This window comes from Prunus dulcis, chromosome 1 (assembly GCF_902201215.1).
Source record: "Prunus dulcis chromosome 1, ALMONDv2, whole genome shotgun sequence".
Taxonomy (NCBI): domain Eukaryota; kingdom Viridiplantae; phylum Streptophyta; class Magnoliopsida; order Rosales; family Rosaceae; genus Prunus; species Prunus dulcis.
This window is the reverse complement of record NC_047650.1, coordinates 41,336,728-41,354,612: the sequence shown is the minus strand read 5'-3', so window position 1 is coordinate 41,354,612 and position 17,885 is coordinate 41,336,728. Positions and strand designations below refer to the sequence as shown.

At 36.9% G+C, this 17,885-nt stretch overlaps 3 protein-coding genes across 5 annotated transcripts; 2 read left to right on the top strand and 1 right to left on the bottom strand.

Annotated features, from left to right (window-relative positions):
• Positions 1 to 557: 557 nt before the first annotated feature.
• Positions 558 to 3,272, bottom strand: LOC117616600 (transcription factor IIIA). Its single transcript, XM_034345971.1, has 6 exons — positions 3,018 to 3,272; positions 2,687 to 2,821; positions 1,710 to 1,998; positions 1,290 to 1,525; positions 1,042 to 1,185; positions 558 to 908 (listed from the first exon to the last, which is right to left on the bottom strand). Exons 1-6 carry the CDS (start codon positions 3,255 to 3,257, stop codon positions 732 to 734), a joined length of 1,221 nt encoding a protein of 406 aa, XP_034201862.1. The 5' UTR covers positions 3,258 to 3,272; the 3' UTR covers positions 558 to 731.
• Positions 3,273 to 6,699: 3,427 nt separating this feature from the next.
• Positions 6,700 to 14,004, top strand: LOC117632903 (O-fucosyltransferase 9). Of its 3 annotated transcripts, none has more exons than XM_034366539.1 (11): positions 6,700 to 7,344; positions 7,788 to 7,860; positions 8,529 to 8,596; positions 9,316 to 9,404; positions 10,767 to 10,847; positions 10,949 to 11,077; positions 11,586 to 11,790; positions 11,883 to 12,050; positions 12,524 to 12,691; positions 12,841 to 13,031; positions 13,556 to 14,004. In XM_034366539.1, exons 1-11 carry the CDS (start codon positions 6,976 to 6,978, stop codon positions 13,734 to 13,736), a joined length of 1,722 nt encoding a protein of 573 aa, XP_034222430.1. In that variant the 5' UTR covers positions 6,700 to 6,975; the 3' UTR covers positions 13,737 to 14,004. The 3 variants fall into 3 exon arrangements, with proteins under 3 accessions (XP_034222430.1, XP_034222421.1, XP_034222439.1); XM_034366530.1 differs by having other exon boundaries at positions 10,928 to 11,077; XM_034366548.1 differs by lacking the exon at positions 10,767 to 10,847 and having other exon boundaries at positions 10,880 to 11,077.
• Positions 14,005 to 15,754: 1,750 nt separating this feature from the next.
• Positions 15,755 to 17,673, top strand: LOC117621678 (transcription repressor MYB6-like). Its single transcript, XM_034352240.1, has 3 exons — positions 15,755 to 16,267; positions 16,417 to 16,546; positions 16,813 to 17,673. The coding sequence occupies exons 1-3, from the start codon at positions 16,135 to 16,137 to the stop codon at positions 17,480 to 17,482; spliced, it is 933 nt and encodes a 310-aa protein (XP_034208131.1). The 5' UTR covers positions 15,755 to 16,134; the 3' UTR covers positions 17,483 to 17,673.
• Positions 17,674 to 17,885: the final 212 nt, after the last annotated feature.

The following is a 17,885-nucleotide window of genomic DNA, read 5'->3' as shown; positions in this document are numbered from 1 at the left end:
GGTCAATCTTTGATGTTTGCACCAAAGCTGCCTACAACCCCTCGCCAGCGGTGGCATCTGCTTAAAGGGAGGCTGGAAAAGTGTCAACTGAGGATAAGGGCCTTATGTGGTATTTCATTTTTTAATTCATGGAGGGTAAAAGTAAAATATTTAGGGGAGAAAATTAAAGGGGTTAATTCAAAATATTAAGGGTTTCCAAACCAAACAAGGGAATTTAAATACTACCAAAATACGAAAACAAAAATTCCTTATTTTCTTGTAAGTGTAAGAAGTAAACTCAAACGAAGTAATATGCATATGTGGAAAGAGTCAGTTTGCTGGAGCAACGGCCACCTTGTATCCGAATTCAATTCCCCATCCCTAGTTTATAGTTCAGAATATCGTTTAATTCCATTGGTTAGGACAGAATGCCCATCGCCCGAACTCAAATCCCGTCCCAGTACTTTTGAGTTGTTTAGAATATTTACTTGGTCAAAAAACAAAAAAACCAAGCAATAGAAACCACTTTTCAAAACAACTACTGAGTAGAAAGAAACAAGAGCATGCAATGCACTACATGAAGAATTATAGCCACAATTGTGACGGATTTAAAAGCTATCAAAAGCTACAACTATATATATATATCAGTATTCGTATTCGTATTCACATTCACAAGCAGCAACAAAAGTGGTGGAATAATGTCCAAGCTACTAGCCTACTACCTCTATATATATCAATATTCGAATTCACATTCACTGCTCGTCATTGTCCTCTTGTGAGTGTAACCAGGGGATGTACTCGCACTCTTGGCCCAATTGATTTGGTGGAGTCACCCTTTTCCGAACCAGCATTGGTATGTTGGGGCACTCCCTTTTACGCCCACCCCTTGGACGTGACCGGAATTGCGCATCAGCCTCTTCAAAGTCCCCCTGAAATTCAATGCCATTGATTTCCCCCATATGAGTTCATATTGTGACATTGGCTGAAAAGATGCTTATCCAAAAAGAATATGCAAACATCCAACATGCAGGGGTATTGAATTATCCAAGACCAAAAAGTCACCTGAGTATAGACATGACATCCAGTTTTCTCATGGTTATCTCTCACATGCTTGTATGCAAACCTCAAGCCACAACCCAAAAAGCTACAGACAAAAGGTTTATGTTCTAGGTGTACAGCTTTCACATGTTTAGCGAGATTGGACTTCTGCATATGTAAAACCAAATGTTAACACAGAATTCTAAACAACTTTTACATCCCAAAATAATTAATAATGTGGGTCAACTATTGTTTTTAGGTCAGCAACTTACAGTTGTAAATGTATGAAGACAACCCTTATAATCGCATTTAATCCTCTCTATTGAATGTTTATCATCATGTGTGAGAAGATGCCTTTTGATGTTGTTTCTCAGTTGCTTGGTCCCGCATATCTCACAGGTAGTATGTTGGTGGCAGGAATGGATATGGGCCTGAAGGCATTGCTCATTCGTAAAGTGTTTCATACAACCTGGTTCAGAGCAGAATGCCTCCACTGTGTCTAGCTTAACTGCAGAAGTAAAGGGTATCATCAAAGGTTGCAAAAATCATATTGCCAAGAATTATACCACCATATTTCTCATCGTTAAGGGGAAAATATGTGTCATCTATATGTCAATCTGCATTTTTCATTGCATTGTGACAACATAATATAAAACTTAAAAAGAAAAATAGAATTCAAAAACAAAAGCTACCATGGGAATCCTCATGCTTCCGCAGCCTCGAAGCAAATCTAAACACCTTTCCGCAACCAATTTCCTTGCACACATGCTGCTTCTGAGCCCCACCATTAGTTGAGGGGGAATCCTCACTGTGAAGTTCATTGACATGCCTCGTCATGTTACCTTGGAAACCAAATTCACGATTGCAGTTCTCAATTGGACACTTAAAGAGTTTCCCTTGGTGCTGAAGGAGATGGCGATTCAAGTGGTCCTTTCTTCTGTAGCTGGAATGACAATCATCTACTGAACATATGTATGGCCTCTGCAAAGAATAAGCTATATAAATTGATGAACGAATAAATATAAATATAAAAAAATACAATTGAACATCACTTAAACCTCAAACCAAACAGTGCGTGATTGAGGTTCACTTGATGGAGCTTCACAGGAGGTCTCCCACCTGGTACTAGTCCATTCAAGTCATAACCATCTCGCATTTTGGAGTTCTTTGTGTGGGATCCAATGCTTCACGCTATCCATCGTATATATTTCATATACGTTGATTCCTGCAAAACTTATATATTCAATAGATTCAATTGATGCAAACGTTACAAAACTTCATCTAGTACATATGCATATTCCGAAATTGTGAAACTAATAAGCTCTGACATCATCAAAGTCTATTATATCTCACTTGTAACATCATTCAATTACTCCTTTAGAAGCTACTGCTGGTTTTACTGCCAACTAATGGGAGAATAACATACAATTCCATAAAATATTCCCTTGCAGCCAGATCAATTTTAGTACATTGAAGAGTTATACTCGGTTAATAACAGGCAGCAATTCAAAATTAAAAGCAGCAAGAAGAATCAACTCGTCTAAGCCATATAAAAGCAAAACACTGTAAGCTTAGTTCAATAAATCTCAGGCTAGAAGACAATTTATCAGTCCTTTTTTTTCTTGTTCAAAGGCCTCAGCTTGTTTTGAACATGGACGATAAACAATACCTCAAGTGAGTGACTTTGCATATGCTGCTTGAGATGTGCAGGTTTTCTGAAAGTGACACCACACTCTTGGCAAGTATTAGATTTTTCCTGCTCAACTTCTCGATCTTCATCAACACTAGACATTTCCATCTCATCCTACACCCAAAAATATATAAATAAAATAAATAAAAATTACAACAATCAATCTAAAAGCAACCCAAGTTCCAAATTTCGTTTCTAAGACAAAACCAAATAAACCCACAACAGCATACCACTCAAAATCAAAGATCCAATTCAGAAAAAATCATAAATCCACCATACAACATTAAAATTAAGAAAAAAATTAGTAAACCTTGTGGTGGGAGAGGATGTGAGAAGCAATCAGAGACTTTTTGGATCTGCAGATTCCACAATACTCGCAGTAATATCGCCTTATGTCCCTGAAAATAGGCCCCTCCATTTCTGCTTGACCTTTATCCATAGCCAATGCACCAACTCTGAAAGTCTCGCCCACCAACGAACAAGCAACGGCGTTTGGACTTTGAGACCCACTGGCTTCTGAAGAGCAATGAAGCGAGTCTAGGGTTTTCATACCTTTCTATTGCCGATTCTACCCTCTTAATTTGGATGCGAATTGACAATTATATCCTTAATGAGCTGCGTTTGACTGATTAAACAGAATATGGTTGATGACAGTCTTTACTGCTACGATTTTTCTTCTGTACTCACAAGTACTTAAAATATAAAAAAACATTAAGTGAGAACATAGCCTAATTTCGACCTTTATACATAGCCTATTTCGCCGTTGAATTCGTTTTGAATTGATCAAATGGCTGTCAATTGATGACCTGTAGCGAAATTGGCTAAAAGCACTCTCCAAATATGCTATTCCAATCTGTCAAGACTATCACATTTTTGTTTAGATGCCAGTCTTCTAAAAAATCTCTAAGTTGGTATTAGCCAAAATCCTAGCCCCCTTTCTCTCAAAAAACACTTAGAGCCTTTTTCACTTTGAGGGTGAATGAAGCCTTTGTTCTTCCCCCCTCTCCCCTCTTCTCTTCCTCTCTTCGTCCTTTCACATCTTCCCCCATTTTCAGAGATAAAGGGTTTTCCTTATTTGTCTTAGTTTTGTTATGATTTTCATCCAACCATTACAGGCGGCTACGGCTCAGCGTCGGATCTTCACCTGCATTTCGACGTCGGATCTCCACCACCATCTTTTTTGCAATTTCTTTATGTTTGGAATAAGTTGCAGAGACTCTTTGGGTTCTCTGTGTAGTTTTCACCTCTCCTTTTGTGAGAGTTTTTCATCTCTCCTTTGTAAGAGTTTTTCATCTCTCCTTGATGAGAGTTTTATTTGTATTGTTATGGCTTAGTTTTTCAAGCTTTATCTCTTTTTTATTATTCTAAGTTTGCAATCTTACTTAGAATGTCTATGCCAGAGTTTCTACGATCCTGCCTGATCGTTAGTGGAGACACACCAGATTTTCTTAATTTTAATATTAGACAGCTACGTTGGCCCTTTTGTGGCTAGTGACTTTTTTTGCTGAATTATGAATGCAATCATAGAATTTCTCAAGAAAAAAAATATAAAAAAAAGATGCCCGTCTTCTAAATACCCAACTCATTTTCAACAATGCCCCGTTAATGTCTCAATTAATTTTCTTTTTTTGAAATAGATTTGTGTCATTCTCTCTCGATCGTGACACCCTCTCTCCAACAGTGCTAAAGCTAAGAAGTTAAGTGAGAGGAGGCACATTTAGGGTAAAAATGGACCAGGTCCAAAGCTGATTGAGAGTGATGCGCAAGGGGTGTTACAGTTTGTTCAAGATGTGCATGAGGATAGATCCCATTTAAGTTTTTTGTTCTCAGATTGTAAGTTTTTCCTTTCCCAGTTAGAGAATACTTCTATTCAGTTTGCTTATAGAGAAGCTAACCTAGCAGCGCATCGCTTAGCTCGTTTGGCAATTACCTTACCAGAAACATTATCGTGGCTTCAGGATCCTCCTGATGCCGTGTGTGATGTTTTGGTGGAGGATATTTTGTAACCTTTTCCGTATCTTTATTGAAATCGTTTTTTCTCAAAAAATAAAATATAAAAAATTCAAACTCTTTTTTTTATTTTTAAAAATGTGGTAAGACTAGTATTATTCTTTAGTTATAGTAATATTATACAAATATTATGAAATTCCTCTTAAATTCTTAAATTCCCCCCATTTTCCTTAGTTTTCTATTTTATTGTCATGTCTAAATTTCTTTTGAGTTGCATATATTTTGATATTATGAATAAATGTTTGATTATTTATACAAAAAGTAACAATAGAGAAAGTGAAAAGAGTTTTGAATTTTTAAATGTGCTCCATCTCACTTAAATTCTTGGCTCTGCCATTATCCGTGGGGGTTTTGTGCAAGAGAGGTCTTGTGTTTGAGTGTCACCAATAGTAAGGATTAGGCATGCCTAGCCTAGGAAGTGAAATACCAATCTTGTGTGTGGCCCAAGTTGGGGGACACACAATCCATGGGCGCCATGAGGGGTACGACATTCGACGCCAAAAAATAGGGTGAAAGTCTAGTAACCTTCATCTCCATCAACGCCGTGAGAGGTACAACAGTTGACAAAAAAACAAGGGCTAAACTAGTGCCTCCGATAAAGTTGATGATGCTGCCTCTGTTGGTGCTGGCGACGCTAAGAATCCTTATGTCAGTTTCCTTACATTTTAAAATCCTAATGTTAGAGGTGGTTGTTTCATTTGCATTACCATGTCAGTTAACGCTATTCATAATATCGTATTTGTCTGTATATTGTTGTAAGGATCTATATTATCGTCGATTGGAAAATGTGGGCCTCGGAGAGGTAAAGTCAAGTCCTTTTTCAAGTAAACATATGTACTACAATAAGGACTACAATTACATTATTATTAATTTTTACAATAGGGTACCATAACTTGGCATACTTGATCCATAATCTTATAAAGTACATTGTTTATACCACATATGACTGATAAATATCGACAAAGAATCGAACAGTAAGATGATGTCGTGCATGCTAAAGGCCTCTTTGGGTGTAGAATCGCTTAGTTTGCCCTTTTGCCAAACCTTGTAACCACACCGAACCCTTCTTCGAAAATGGAGAATGTGTCCACCTTCGACATGAAGAAGGAACAAAGTTGTCCTTCGCCATGTCACTTGCCATGCTACCCTCATACAAAGTAATGTCATTAGTCCAACATAGAAGAAATCACAATAGATGCATCCCATCTCTTGTCTATAAATAGGTCACGTAGCCCAATGCACATGTATTATTACTCTGTCAAATTCACTTACCGTTTGTTTTAGTTTTATTATTTTATAAATTTTATTTATGTTGTGCTTGGTTTATTGAACCCATTTCATGTTGTGTTTCTCTCTTTTGTCTTCCTCTATGCTAATGAGCTAAAATCAAATTATTTTATGTTGAGTAATAATACGAGTAAATCTTGAATGAGCCCCTTGAAAGATTGATGTAAATAAACGAATTTTTTTTCTACGTTTTCAAGCTATATAGTGTCGTTTAATTATAGTCATTGAATAAATGAAACTTTGATGAATAACTAATAGATTTCATTTCTTTCAATTATTGTGTCAAAGAACATAATTGAGATATATAGATATAGTGAAATTGAGAGAAAAATCAAACATAACACTTTTAATACATGACGAATGGCATGCTATTGACCACTTAGAGAGTGAAGATAATAAAATTGCTAGGAGGTTGCCATACTTGTGTTTATTTTTGGTTGAAAATAAATTGTGCAGTTATTTATTTATTTATTTTTGAGTACTTTTTTTATTAAAAGGGGCGATAGCATGTTAAACTCACACACACAATACAGATGCTAAAACTCAAATCCAGGACCTTGTCTGAGGGAGTAAATACTTGAAATCACTACACTAACGAGTAGTTTGCTAAATTGTGCATTTTGATTGAGTGAAGATAAGCTTTTCACTTGATAAAACAACAATATTTTTTTCTTATCACTATGGGGCCACCGGAAACCACACCCACACACCCACGCACCCACACCACTCTCTCATCAAAGCTGGCATCTCCAGTTCCCGTGAATCATGACAGCCGCCCTCCCCACGCGTTCTCCTTTATTATCTTGTCTTCCCCAAAAACCACCCAAAACCTCTCTCTCTCTCTCTCTCTCTCTCTCTCTCTCTCTCTCTCATGTAATCACATAATGTCTCCTCCTCATCTCCTCTCTCCCACAATCAGATCTCGACTCTCCTCTCTCTAGAAATTTCTAGAACCCTAGTTCTCTCCTCCAATGCACGGCTACAGCCGGCTCGGCAATCCCCGAGCCGCCGGCTCTCCGCCGTCCTCCCCACGCTGCCGCCACGGCCGGAACAAGAACGCCGGCGGCAGAGGCCCCAAGCAGAGCATTGTGGAGAAAGTTGTGGTTTTGCTCATTTCGGTCGTTTTTAAGCGCCGAGGCGTGCTTTTGTTCGCGCCATTGTTGTACATTTCGGGGATGTTGTTGTATATGGGCTCGGTGAGCTTCGATGTAGTTAGTTTGAAAAACGCTGTTGTTGTTGTTAGTAAGCGGTCGCCGCCGGGCTCCTTGTATAGGAGCCCTCAGGTTTTTCAGAAGCTTTGGCCTTATATGCAGGCTGAGAGCAATCACACTCACAATTTTGTAAGTGCTTTTTCTGTTTTATCCAAACGTTGTTTGTATTGGATTGGCTGTGGGATTGAAAATACAGCTTTTTGTTGTGTGTTTGTAAGTTCTTAGAGTTTGAGCATTATACCAATCAATGCGCATGCTTATTTGTTCAGTTTGATATGCATTGTTGTCTACTTTCTGTTACGTATTAGGATTTCTTGATTTGGGTTTGTATAAAGGACACTTAATTTAATCAGCATAGCCAAAAATAACACTGCAGTCATCAAATCAAAATACCTTTGATACAAAAATTTACTGTCTTTATACGAAATCACTGCAATCTCTAGCCCTCTAGAGTAACCTCTTCTGAAGGGTTAGTATCTTTTCTTATGCACTTCTGCAAAAATTTCTTAATGATGTTTACAGCCAATGTGAACTATGTGAATTGACTACATACTGATATGAAAATCGTGCAGTTGATGACAGTGTGGAATTCAAAAGTGCATCAAGTTTGGAAGCCTTGTATTAGCAAAGATACACCAAAAGAAGGTTTGAGTTTTCCATATGAGGATCACTGTTAACTGACAATGACCTATTTTGTTTGACAGATGGATACATTTATTTTACTGGTTACCCGATTTTGCTTAGTCAAACTCATCATGTAGTGGGTGTTGCAGCCTCTCTTGGCAATACGCGCCCTCCACTACACTCTCAACCATTTTTAGATGAGGCCTTATAATTTATATGGGTCTCAAATGCCAGATAAAGAGAATATCACCACGTGCATGCTGTACACTGGTGGATAGATAGGGTTGGAGGGTGCATAAGAAAATACTAAACCTGGTTTATTCCAAAAGGAAAAACACTCCGTCTCTGTCCAGTGCACACACACACACACACACACACACACTTACATGCACAAATGTATGTTTACCAAGATATCATGCTTCATCTTCACATTTTGTGTGGAAAAATACTTATTGAAAGATGTTTTGTAGAAAGATATATGACATGTTTTCGTTAAGTGATATGTTATTCCTTATTATGTTTAGATTGCTTCTATTCGCTCGTCTATCTTTAACTTAATGTGGCAGGAATTTGAATTTGAATTTGTGTTATTTGATAATTGGCAAATAGAATGAATAATTATGTGGTTGTTAAAACTAAATGAATAACTAACTTCTGTTTTTTAATACTTGGTGGGAACGTACGAACAGCATTACCACAGTCAAATGGTTTATTTATAATTGAAGCGAATGGTGGGTTAAACCAGCAGCGCTTATCGGTAGGTGGATTGTATCCAACTGAAATTCATTTTCTTAATCAGCCCTTCGTTTGATTTATTGTTATTTTGATGTTTGTGGTTTGGATCTTTGCATAAAGAAATTAATCAGTTACAGAGTTTGTAGTGTTCATTTTAAAGTTTTCTTTTATTCTTGTTTTTTGGTTACAAAGTGAAAATATACTCCTTAATGTGGATGAAGTGTGTTGTTTTGGAAACACCAAGGAACTGTCTTTTTGTACTTTTGGTTATGAATCTTTTGTCTTTTTGAGGAGGCTTGATTTATGCATATATATATATATATATATATATATATATGCACACTTAATTAATAACGAAAAGGAGCGTTGCACATTGTTCTTGCACATTGTTGTCACGTAGGAGAGACAAACTATATGCATATATAATGCTCTTTTTCTGTTGGTGTGATATGTCACTGGACTGTCAATCATAGCAATTTCATTGACAGTTTGGCAACCTTTCATGCTAAATTTCTTTGTATAGTTTTAGTCAGAAACGTACATGAATATATATATATGGGATTGTGTTCTCATTTTATTCCACCTAAAACTACACTTGGACAAAAAGTTTGTGCGTGAATTTCATGAATAGGCTAGATTTGGACACTTGCGTCTAAAATAGTTGTCTCAACCATGTCTTGTGCCTCTTGGTTTTTCCCTTTTTTTTTTCCTCTGACATTTATCTTCACAACTTCAATATAGATATGTGATGCAGTTGCTGTGGCTGGACTTTTGAATGCAACTCTTTTGATCCCAATTTTTCATCTAAATAGTGTTTGGAGAGACTCAAGGTGATTATTTGATTTATTGTACCATTATGATTATGATCTTAATCACCATCAGCTGCATTACCATCTACGTGGTGACTTTTGTATTCTATTATCTTTCTAAATAGTCTGCCATAGTTAGTTCAGCACAATATAACTATGCTAACTTAATTGCTAGATTGCTCTTGCATCGTCCTTGGTTATTGTAGTGCACTTATTTCCCACTTCCTTGCTCTTGTCCCAAAATATAAAATAGAATAAAAAATACTCTGCACCCCTTCTCTTCCTTCTCTCTCTCTCTCTCTCTCTCTCTCTGTCTCTCTCTCTCTGTCTCTCTCTCGTTGATAAATTTTTACAAATTACCTAAAAAGGACAAAAATAATTAAGAAATAAAAAAAATTTGGCTGGGCAGCATGTCAGTGCCCAGACATGAGGCATGCTGCATGGCAGTGTCCAGCCAATTGGGGTGCTGCCATAATAACAAAGGTTGGCTGGGGCGCTGCTATGATAGTTCCCTACCTATGGGGGTACCATCACCCATGATTAACTTAAGAAAAGGGGGTTAGGATTAGGGCTTGGGGTCATTTTGGAATGTGGGGTAAGGCTTGCAGAGAAACACCTCTGCTCTGGAAAAAGGTCAAAGGGCGTACACCTAATTTAACAGGTGCTCGCTCGAATGTGCAATAAGACTTTACCTATGAGGTACTCAGATCTTGGGTTTTCTTTTTTCATTTTTAAGAAAAACCTTAACTCTAAATGATGCATTCTGGCTGGGTTTCTTTTATCCTTTTCCAAATCAGATACTAAAGAAAATGTCAAAATAAAAACCTATACCAATTACCCAGTCTCCCTAAAATAACAAAATGCTCTGAGAAAAACCAACTGAGATTGATTCCCCTCTTCATTAGCTTAATACCCAAAACCAAGTCACCTCCATCCTCATTAGATCCAAGTCCACAAATCAATTTTCCTAGCCTTCTCAATTTCCCAAAATCCAGACCTTTCCCTACCATCTTCCGTAGTTGGCAGTGTGATCAACATCATCCATCAACTCTTTTCTCTGCAAATCTGCTTTGATACCATCACATATAATCCATCTCTCCATTATTCTTTTATTATGAAGGGTTTAAATGAAGTTGAGTTGCACTTAAAGCTCCTTTGCAAAATAATTGTTGATTCTGGAAAGGGGAAGACATTTTCCCTAAATGAAGCAGGGTTGTAGTTGTAATTATGCAAGGCTTCATCAAAAAGTGCTAGCCCAAGAAGATAGTTCGTGCAAAGGTTTGCATATATATTGGATGCAATATACAATATGATCTCACAGCATTTTGATTGGTGCATGGTTGTCTAATGGGTCCTAAGCTTCAAAATTTGACCACTTTGAAGGGGAAAATGCTGGCCACTACTGACAGTATATGTAAAGCGTGACAGTATGATATTGAAAAGTTCATCTTTTGATAATGCAAGGTATTGACCACTCTATTTTCAACTTGTTGCAGCCACTTTGGAAACATATTTGATGAAGATTTCTTCATTCATGCTCTCAGAAATCATGTGAATGTGGTCAGGGAGCTCCCAGGTGATATACTTGAGCGGTTTGACAATAATATAAGCAACATTGTGAATTTGAGAGTGAAAGGTTGGTCCAGTCCAGCTTACTATCTTCAAAAGGTCCTCCCAAAGTTGGAGAAAATGGGGTATGCTTCTTACCTATAGTTTTATTTATAATTACAATTTGTTATATATATATATATATATATATATATATAATTTGAGAGACGCCCTTTAGTGTCCCCTACAAATTTTTTTTCAACGATCCAAACAATCTATTTTTTAAGTCTACATTCATAGATCATCCTTACAAAAAATTAGACAAATTGGAAACCGTTTCGACATCCAATTGTGTCCAAAATCAATGAACACCGTGCTTTAAGAAAGTACCAAAATTTCAATAATTCAATTGAGTGGTCAAATGATATCGGATTCAAGTGATTTTTTGTAGAGATGATATTTGAATGAATATCTACAACATAGATGGTTTGAATAAGTGAAATACAATACGGAGTGGGCCCTACAAGGGTGTCCCTCAAATAAGCTTATTTGAGGGATCCCTCAACTGAAGCTCACTGTATATATATATGTACATGGGTGTGCATTACATTGTATGTGACAGCTATATATAGTTTCCCTCAATCCATATTGCAGGGCTGTGCGCATTGCACCTTTTTCCAACAGATTGGCTCAGGCAGTTCCTTCAAATGTGCAAAGGCTTAGATGCTTAGCCAATTTCGAAGCACTGAGGTTCTCAAATTCTATAAGAATTCTTGCAGATAAAATGGTTGATCGAATGATTAAAAGTAGCTCCCACAGCGGGGGAAAATATGTTTCAGTACATCTTCGATTTGAAGAGGTGTATATTTGTTCATCTTTTAAATGAACAGTTTCTGAGTTCTTCAGTAGCTGTTTTTCCTTAAGTTCTAAATGCTATTCTCTTTATCAAAGGACATGGTTGCGTTTTCTTGCTGTGAATATGATGGTGGGGAGGAAGAGAAACGTGAAATGGATATTGCTCGAGAAAGAGGTTGGAGAGGAAAATTCAGGAGAAGGGGTAGAGTAATAAGGCCAGGTGCAAATCGTGTGGATGGGAAATGCCCTTTAACCCCGTTAGAGGTATAAAGCTGTCTTTCCTTCTTTTGATTTGAATTTCTTAATTTCTTTTCTGTTGCATGGGTAAACTGTTCTTAAAACACTTGAAATTAAATTCCTTAAACAGAACAAGCCTGCCTATGACGGAATGTTCAGATATCTTTAACAGATAATTTCTACTTCTACTACAATCAACTACTTTGGAGTATAACAACAACAGTAGTAATAATTAACTGAAGTAGATACGTCATGGAGCTTCCAGTAATTATAAAATGTATTGCAGGTTTATGTTTTCAGTTTACTTTTGTAATTTTTTATTATTTAGGGAGTAGGGAGCTATAATAGGGTTTTATAGCTAAAAATATGGGGCATACCCAATATGAATGAAATCTGATTACTGTGAAAGATTCTGTTTTCCTTCTGTCATCTCTTTTGCATACTATGATTAGTGTGCAATTCTTTTTGAACTCTGACCAATTAAGTATCTTATGCTGTAGGTAGGAATGATGCTCAGGGGAATGGGATTTGATAATACCACCTCAGTATACATAGCAGCAGGAAAAATTTATAAAGCTGAGAAGTACATGGCTCCTCTTAAACAGATGTTTCCACGCTTGGAAATGAAAGACACACTGGCTACTGCAGAAGAACTTGCTCCTTTTCAGGTACCATATGAGGCATGTTATTTGCATTCACAGAGAACAAAAGCAAGCATTAGCTTGAAAGTAGTGATATATTAATTATACCATCTCTACAGTGGGTCCATTGGGTTAGCGTCAAGTTAATCTTTTCAATGCCAACATTTCTGATGTAGGGCCATTTATCTAGATTGGCTGCTCTTGATTACACGGTTTGCCTTCACAGTGAAGTATTTGTCACCACTCAGGGTGGAAATTTTCCACACTTCTTGATGGGTCACAGGCGGTATCTCTATGGTGGACATTCGAAGACAATCAACCCTGATAAAAGAAAATTAGCGCTTTTGTTTGATAATCCCAGTATCAGGTAAAATGTGGTTGAACTGTCCATTTACATTTGTATTGATCTGTTGAATAAGTAGTTCTTTATTTATGTAAGCTACAACATGGGGGTAGTGGTAACTAATAACAGTTTTTTGTCTTTCTACATTTTAAATTTGTGCATATTACAGATATTAAAATTCGATTGAGAATACAAAAATCATAGTTCTACCGTTCAACTTTTTGTTTTGTGGTAGGCTAGGAATGTGCATTGTCATCTGTTTGATGTTTGTTAACTTTGAGAACCTCAGGATTCACTGTAATGGGTTTGTTATGGTTGTCGATTCCAAATTATATAAGAGAAATTAGTTGTATAAAGATTACATTAGCGGATAATAAAAGGGGCAAATAATGGAAGTTTAAGCACATAAACAAACAAACATGTATGCAATTTGTTTTACCTCCAATGACTTCTTGTTGATCTGTTCATTCACAGCCTCATTTTTCAGTATAAAGCAGCTTATACAAGCAACTTTACATGTTTGTTCATCGACATTTCTTATTTCGCAGATGGGAAGATTTCAAACGACAGGTGCGAGACATGCTTCGCCATAGTGACCAAAAGGGTGTTGAACTGAAAAAACCCAGTGCGTCACTATATACATTTCCCATGCCAGATTGTATGTGTAAAGAAGCAGAAGCTAGAAACGAAAACAGTAACATGACAAACAAGACTGATTTCAATACATAAAATTATTCACTAGGGTTACAATTTTTTTGTTCACCTGTAATTCAGTGTATCATTCAATTGTCATTTTAGAAAATTAGTGTATCATTCAAATAAGTTGTGAAATTTTCTTTCATTTGAGTAGAGGTAAGTGTATCCTAAGGTATTGATTTTTTTGGTTGGTTTACTCAGCGACTTGGCAGTTTGTTACTCAAAATTCATTGTACATGTACAATAACGGATCAAGGGAAAATTCTTTTGCAGTAATCAAATTCTCTCCTTTCCTTTGGTGATCGGATTGTCGGTATGCTTTGATATTCCACTGAGGTACTGTATGCTGCCCTTATTTTTGTGCCCCACTCGGCAAGGACCAATTGTTTCCTTCTTTTATTTCTCTAATTTAGTTGACATTTTTTTATTGCTGAAAATGGAATAGGATATTTTACTAATGTTTTTATTTACTTATGTAGAATGTGTTCTTGTCCAAAACGACATTGGTATTGGGTCTAGGGTTGAGCATCTTGGTTTTAGATTCTGGGTTTTGCATTTTAGGTTTATATCAGAAAGGTAATCCAGTGGAAAAAGACATTAGCAAGCCTTTGAAAGTTGAAACATCAACTGGTCTCAGTAATACTTCTCAATAAAGGTTCCATATATGTCCCCACTCTAGTTAGCACCAACCGGCTGATTGTGGTTAGCTTCACAAATGGTGAAAATATCTTTGTGTAATCATTTCCCTCCTTTTGTTGAAATCCATTTGCACAATAAGCTTCTTCCTTGATCCAATATATAAACCCATTTGTTTCTGTAGGTGTTCTTTTGGTCTTTGGTAGTTTAGTGGGAGTTTATCTCATCTCCCACTTGATTGATTCCTTACCTTGCACTGTCTCTTCATAACATCCGGCTCAAAATTGTAACCGAATTATTACGGCCCGATTTAAAATCAAATCAAACAAGTTACTACAGTTTTTTTTTTGGTCAATCAATTTAGTCGGTTCAACCAGATTGAGTTTGAGACCCAACCCTAATCACATGTCACCTGAGCTAAAGGCTTTTAGACAAGTGCATTAGCTTTTTTTCTTTCTTTTAAAATATATAAAAATAAAAATAAAAAGTTGGACAGAAATATTTTTGTTAGTTTACATAGAATCACCTTGGCATGTGAGCTCCACCTGGTTTTATTTCGGTTTTATCTTCATAAAGTTGTTTTTTTTTCCTTCTTAAAGTTTTCCATTGAACTTGGCTACAACTAGACAAAAACACACGTACTTTTTTACCTTATCATATCCCTTCCCCGCTCTTCCAATATTCACTTGAGCCCCTTTTTCAATCCTCCTTTGACAAGAAAATACCTTTTTAGAGCACCTTTGATAATGCTTTTGAGAATACTATGAGGATGGATTGGATAAGCAACCGCCTAAAATATGACTCGGAAAATCCCTCTTTAATTCGTAAAAGTTTAATTTTTATTATTTTTTTTTTATGGTATATATTTATGTAGATAAGATCATGTGGTCTATCTTAAGCTAAAAGACAAATATGCCCTCGGGTAAGGCACCACCATAAGCCAACTAAGGAAACCTCAGCCAGCAGGAATTTGGTAGGCAGGCAATTGTCCTAATGTTGTGTTGTGTGTCCCTTTAAGCCACATGGAAATGACGAATGAGATAGTTTCCTACTTGGAGTTTGGACATTGATTTAGAATTCCCATAGTTTCCTCTTTTTTCTTCTATTATCAAGATAGAAAGTTCAAAACAATCGTTCGAATACGCGTCTAATGAGATTAGATCTTATAATATAATTACGACTTAATTTACGATTACAGTCACTCACGCACGCTAAAACGAATGTTAATAACGGAACTCTTACACCAAACAAAAAAAGAAAGTCTGATTTTTGAATCCTGACATTAGAGAGAGAGAGAGAGAGAAAAAGAGAGCCCACAAAGGGGCCGAATGTGACGTAAAAGTAGAGCTACCTACCAAAATCCAGCCCTATCTGTAACCACTAACCACTCGTCATTTTCACCAACTCGGTCAAATCCTTCCCTCCCCACCTCAACTCTCCTCATAAATCTCTCTCTCCCTCTCTCTCTCATCATCCCCACCCTTTGTACATATAAATCTCTTTCTTCCCAAAATTTCAACAAAACCAAAACTCTCTCTCTTTCTCTGTTCTGAATTGTACTGGTCTTTCTCTTCTTATCCTTTTCAGCTCTTTCAAAACGGGTACAGACAAAACACCACAAAAAAACCAGTCCTACTTATCCATATAACAACTCACTGTTTGCTACATATACCACAATCTCTCTCTTCCAATATAGCTATTTATTGCAGTTCTGTTGTCTTCTGTTCAATCTGATTTCTTAATTAATCATTACAAAAATTAAGCAGCAAGAACAAGAACAAGAACAAAAAATTTGATGGGGAGGTCACCTTGCTGTGAGAAAGCTCACACCAACAAAGGCGCTTGGACCAAAGAAGAAGACCAGCGCCTCATCGATTACATCCGCGTCCATGGCGAAGGCTGCTGGCGCTCCCTCCCCAAAGCCGCTGGTATATATATAATTTCAAATCTTTAAATTCAATTATCTATATATATATATATAATACTGTTTCATATGTACTTAATTATAACCCATGATTTAGTTTTGCTTAAATTAATTGAATTTGTACTTATTTTTGTGTCCAATTAATGCCTGTAGGGTTGCTTAGGTGCGGCAAGAGCTGCAGGCTGAGATGGATAAACTACCTTCGCCCTGACCTCAAGCGTGGAAATTTCACAGAAGAAGAAGATGAGCTCATCATCAAGCTCCATAGCTTACTTGGAAACAAGTATGTAATCTTATTCATGGCCCACTTTTCTTTGTTGGTTGGTTTGTTGCTGGGAAAATTATTGTTCGGAAATCACTTTGTCAATCTTAACTACTTTTCTTATAAACAACAACCAGATTTCGTATGAGATTTGAACTCAGAACCTTCTTCAACACGAAATAATCATTGAATCATTGAAATTCAATGATCATTCTTACTAGGCGAAATGATCGTTGGAAAAGTCAATTATCATTCTTATTAATTGTAATTTGATTTGTTATTTTTAGGTGGTCATTGATTGCGGGGCGATTGCCGGGAAGAACCGACAACGAAATAAAAAACTACTGGAACACACACATCAAGCGGAAGCTCATCAGCCGTGGCCTCGACCCTCAAACCCACCGTCCGCTCAACGAAACCACAACCGCCGCCGCGGCCGCCACGACACCCGCTTCTCGCTTAGATTTCAGAAACATTTCTCCGCCATCCGCCGTCGTCGATAAAACCACCAACAAAAATTCCATATTGCATCACAAAACCATCAACAAAACCTCCTCGAACAACAACAACCACAACAGCAATATTGTATTGTTCAAGCCCAAGATGGAAGAGGACAACATAGAAGAGGCCAGCAGTGGGACCACCACAGAGGAAGACCAACAACAGCAACAGCAGAAATTGCAAGATCATTATATGTACAAGTGTAGTGACCTCAACTTGGATCTTTCAATTGGGCTGGAGCCCTTCCAGTCCGAGCCAACTCGGGCTTCGTCGGGGAACTCGGCCGAGTCAAGACTGCAGCAGAATAATTACCAGGTTTTTGGGACAGTGCATAAGGCGGGGGTGACTCAGGCGGTGTGTTTGTGTTGTCAGGTTGGATTTCAGAGCAGCGAGGCTTGTAGGAATTGTCAGTGCACAAATGGATTCTACAGATTTCACAGACCTTTGAATTCATAGCATGTTTTTCCTCTTTTTGGGGTTAAATTCTTTTTTTCTTTTGATAAATCTTATAGATTTGGTATAGTTGTTGTTACCTTCACTTGAATCCATTACTTTCTGGATGTAACTCTTGTTGTACGAGTAATGATAGTGTTATCATGGAACAAGTATATTATAATGAAATACTACCGTTTATTCATATTATAACATGCGAACTGATTATTCATATTATAACATGCGAATTGATTATTCATATTATAACGTATGAACCGGTTGAATTAGGAAATCGTATTTTAGTACTATTTAATAATTATTTGCTTCTGATTTCACTTTTTTCCGTTTTGAATTTTGTCTCTGTACAATTGATCATTGAAATTAGAGATTTGATGAGTTCATTCAATATTTCATTTGAAATTAGAGA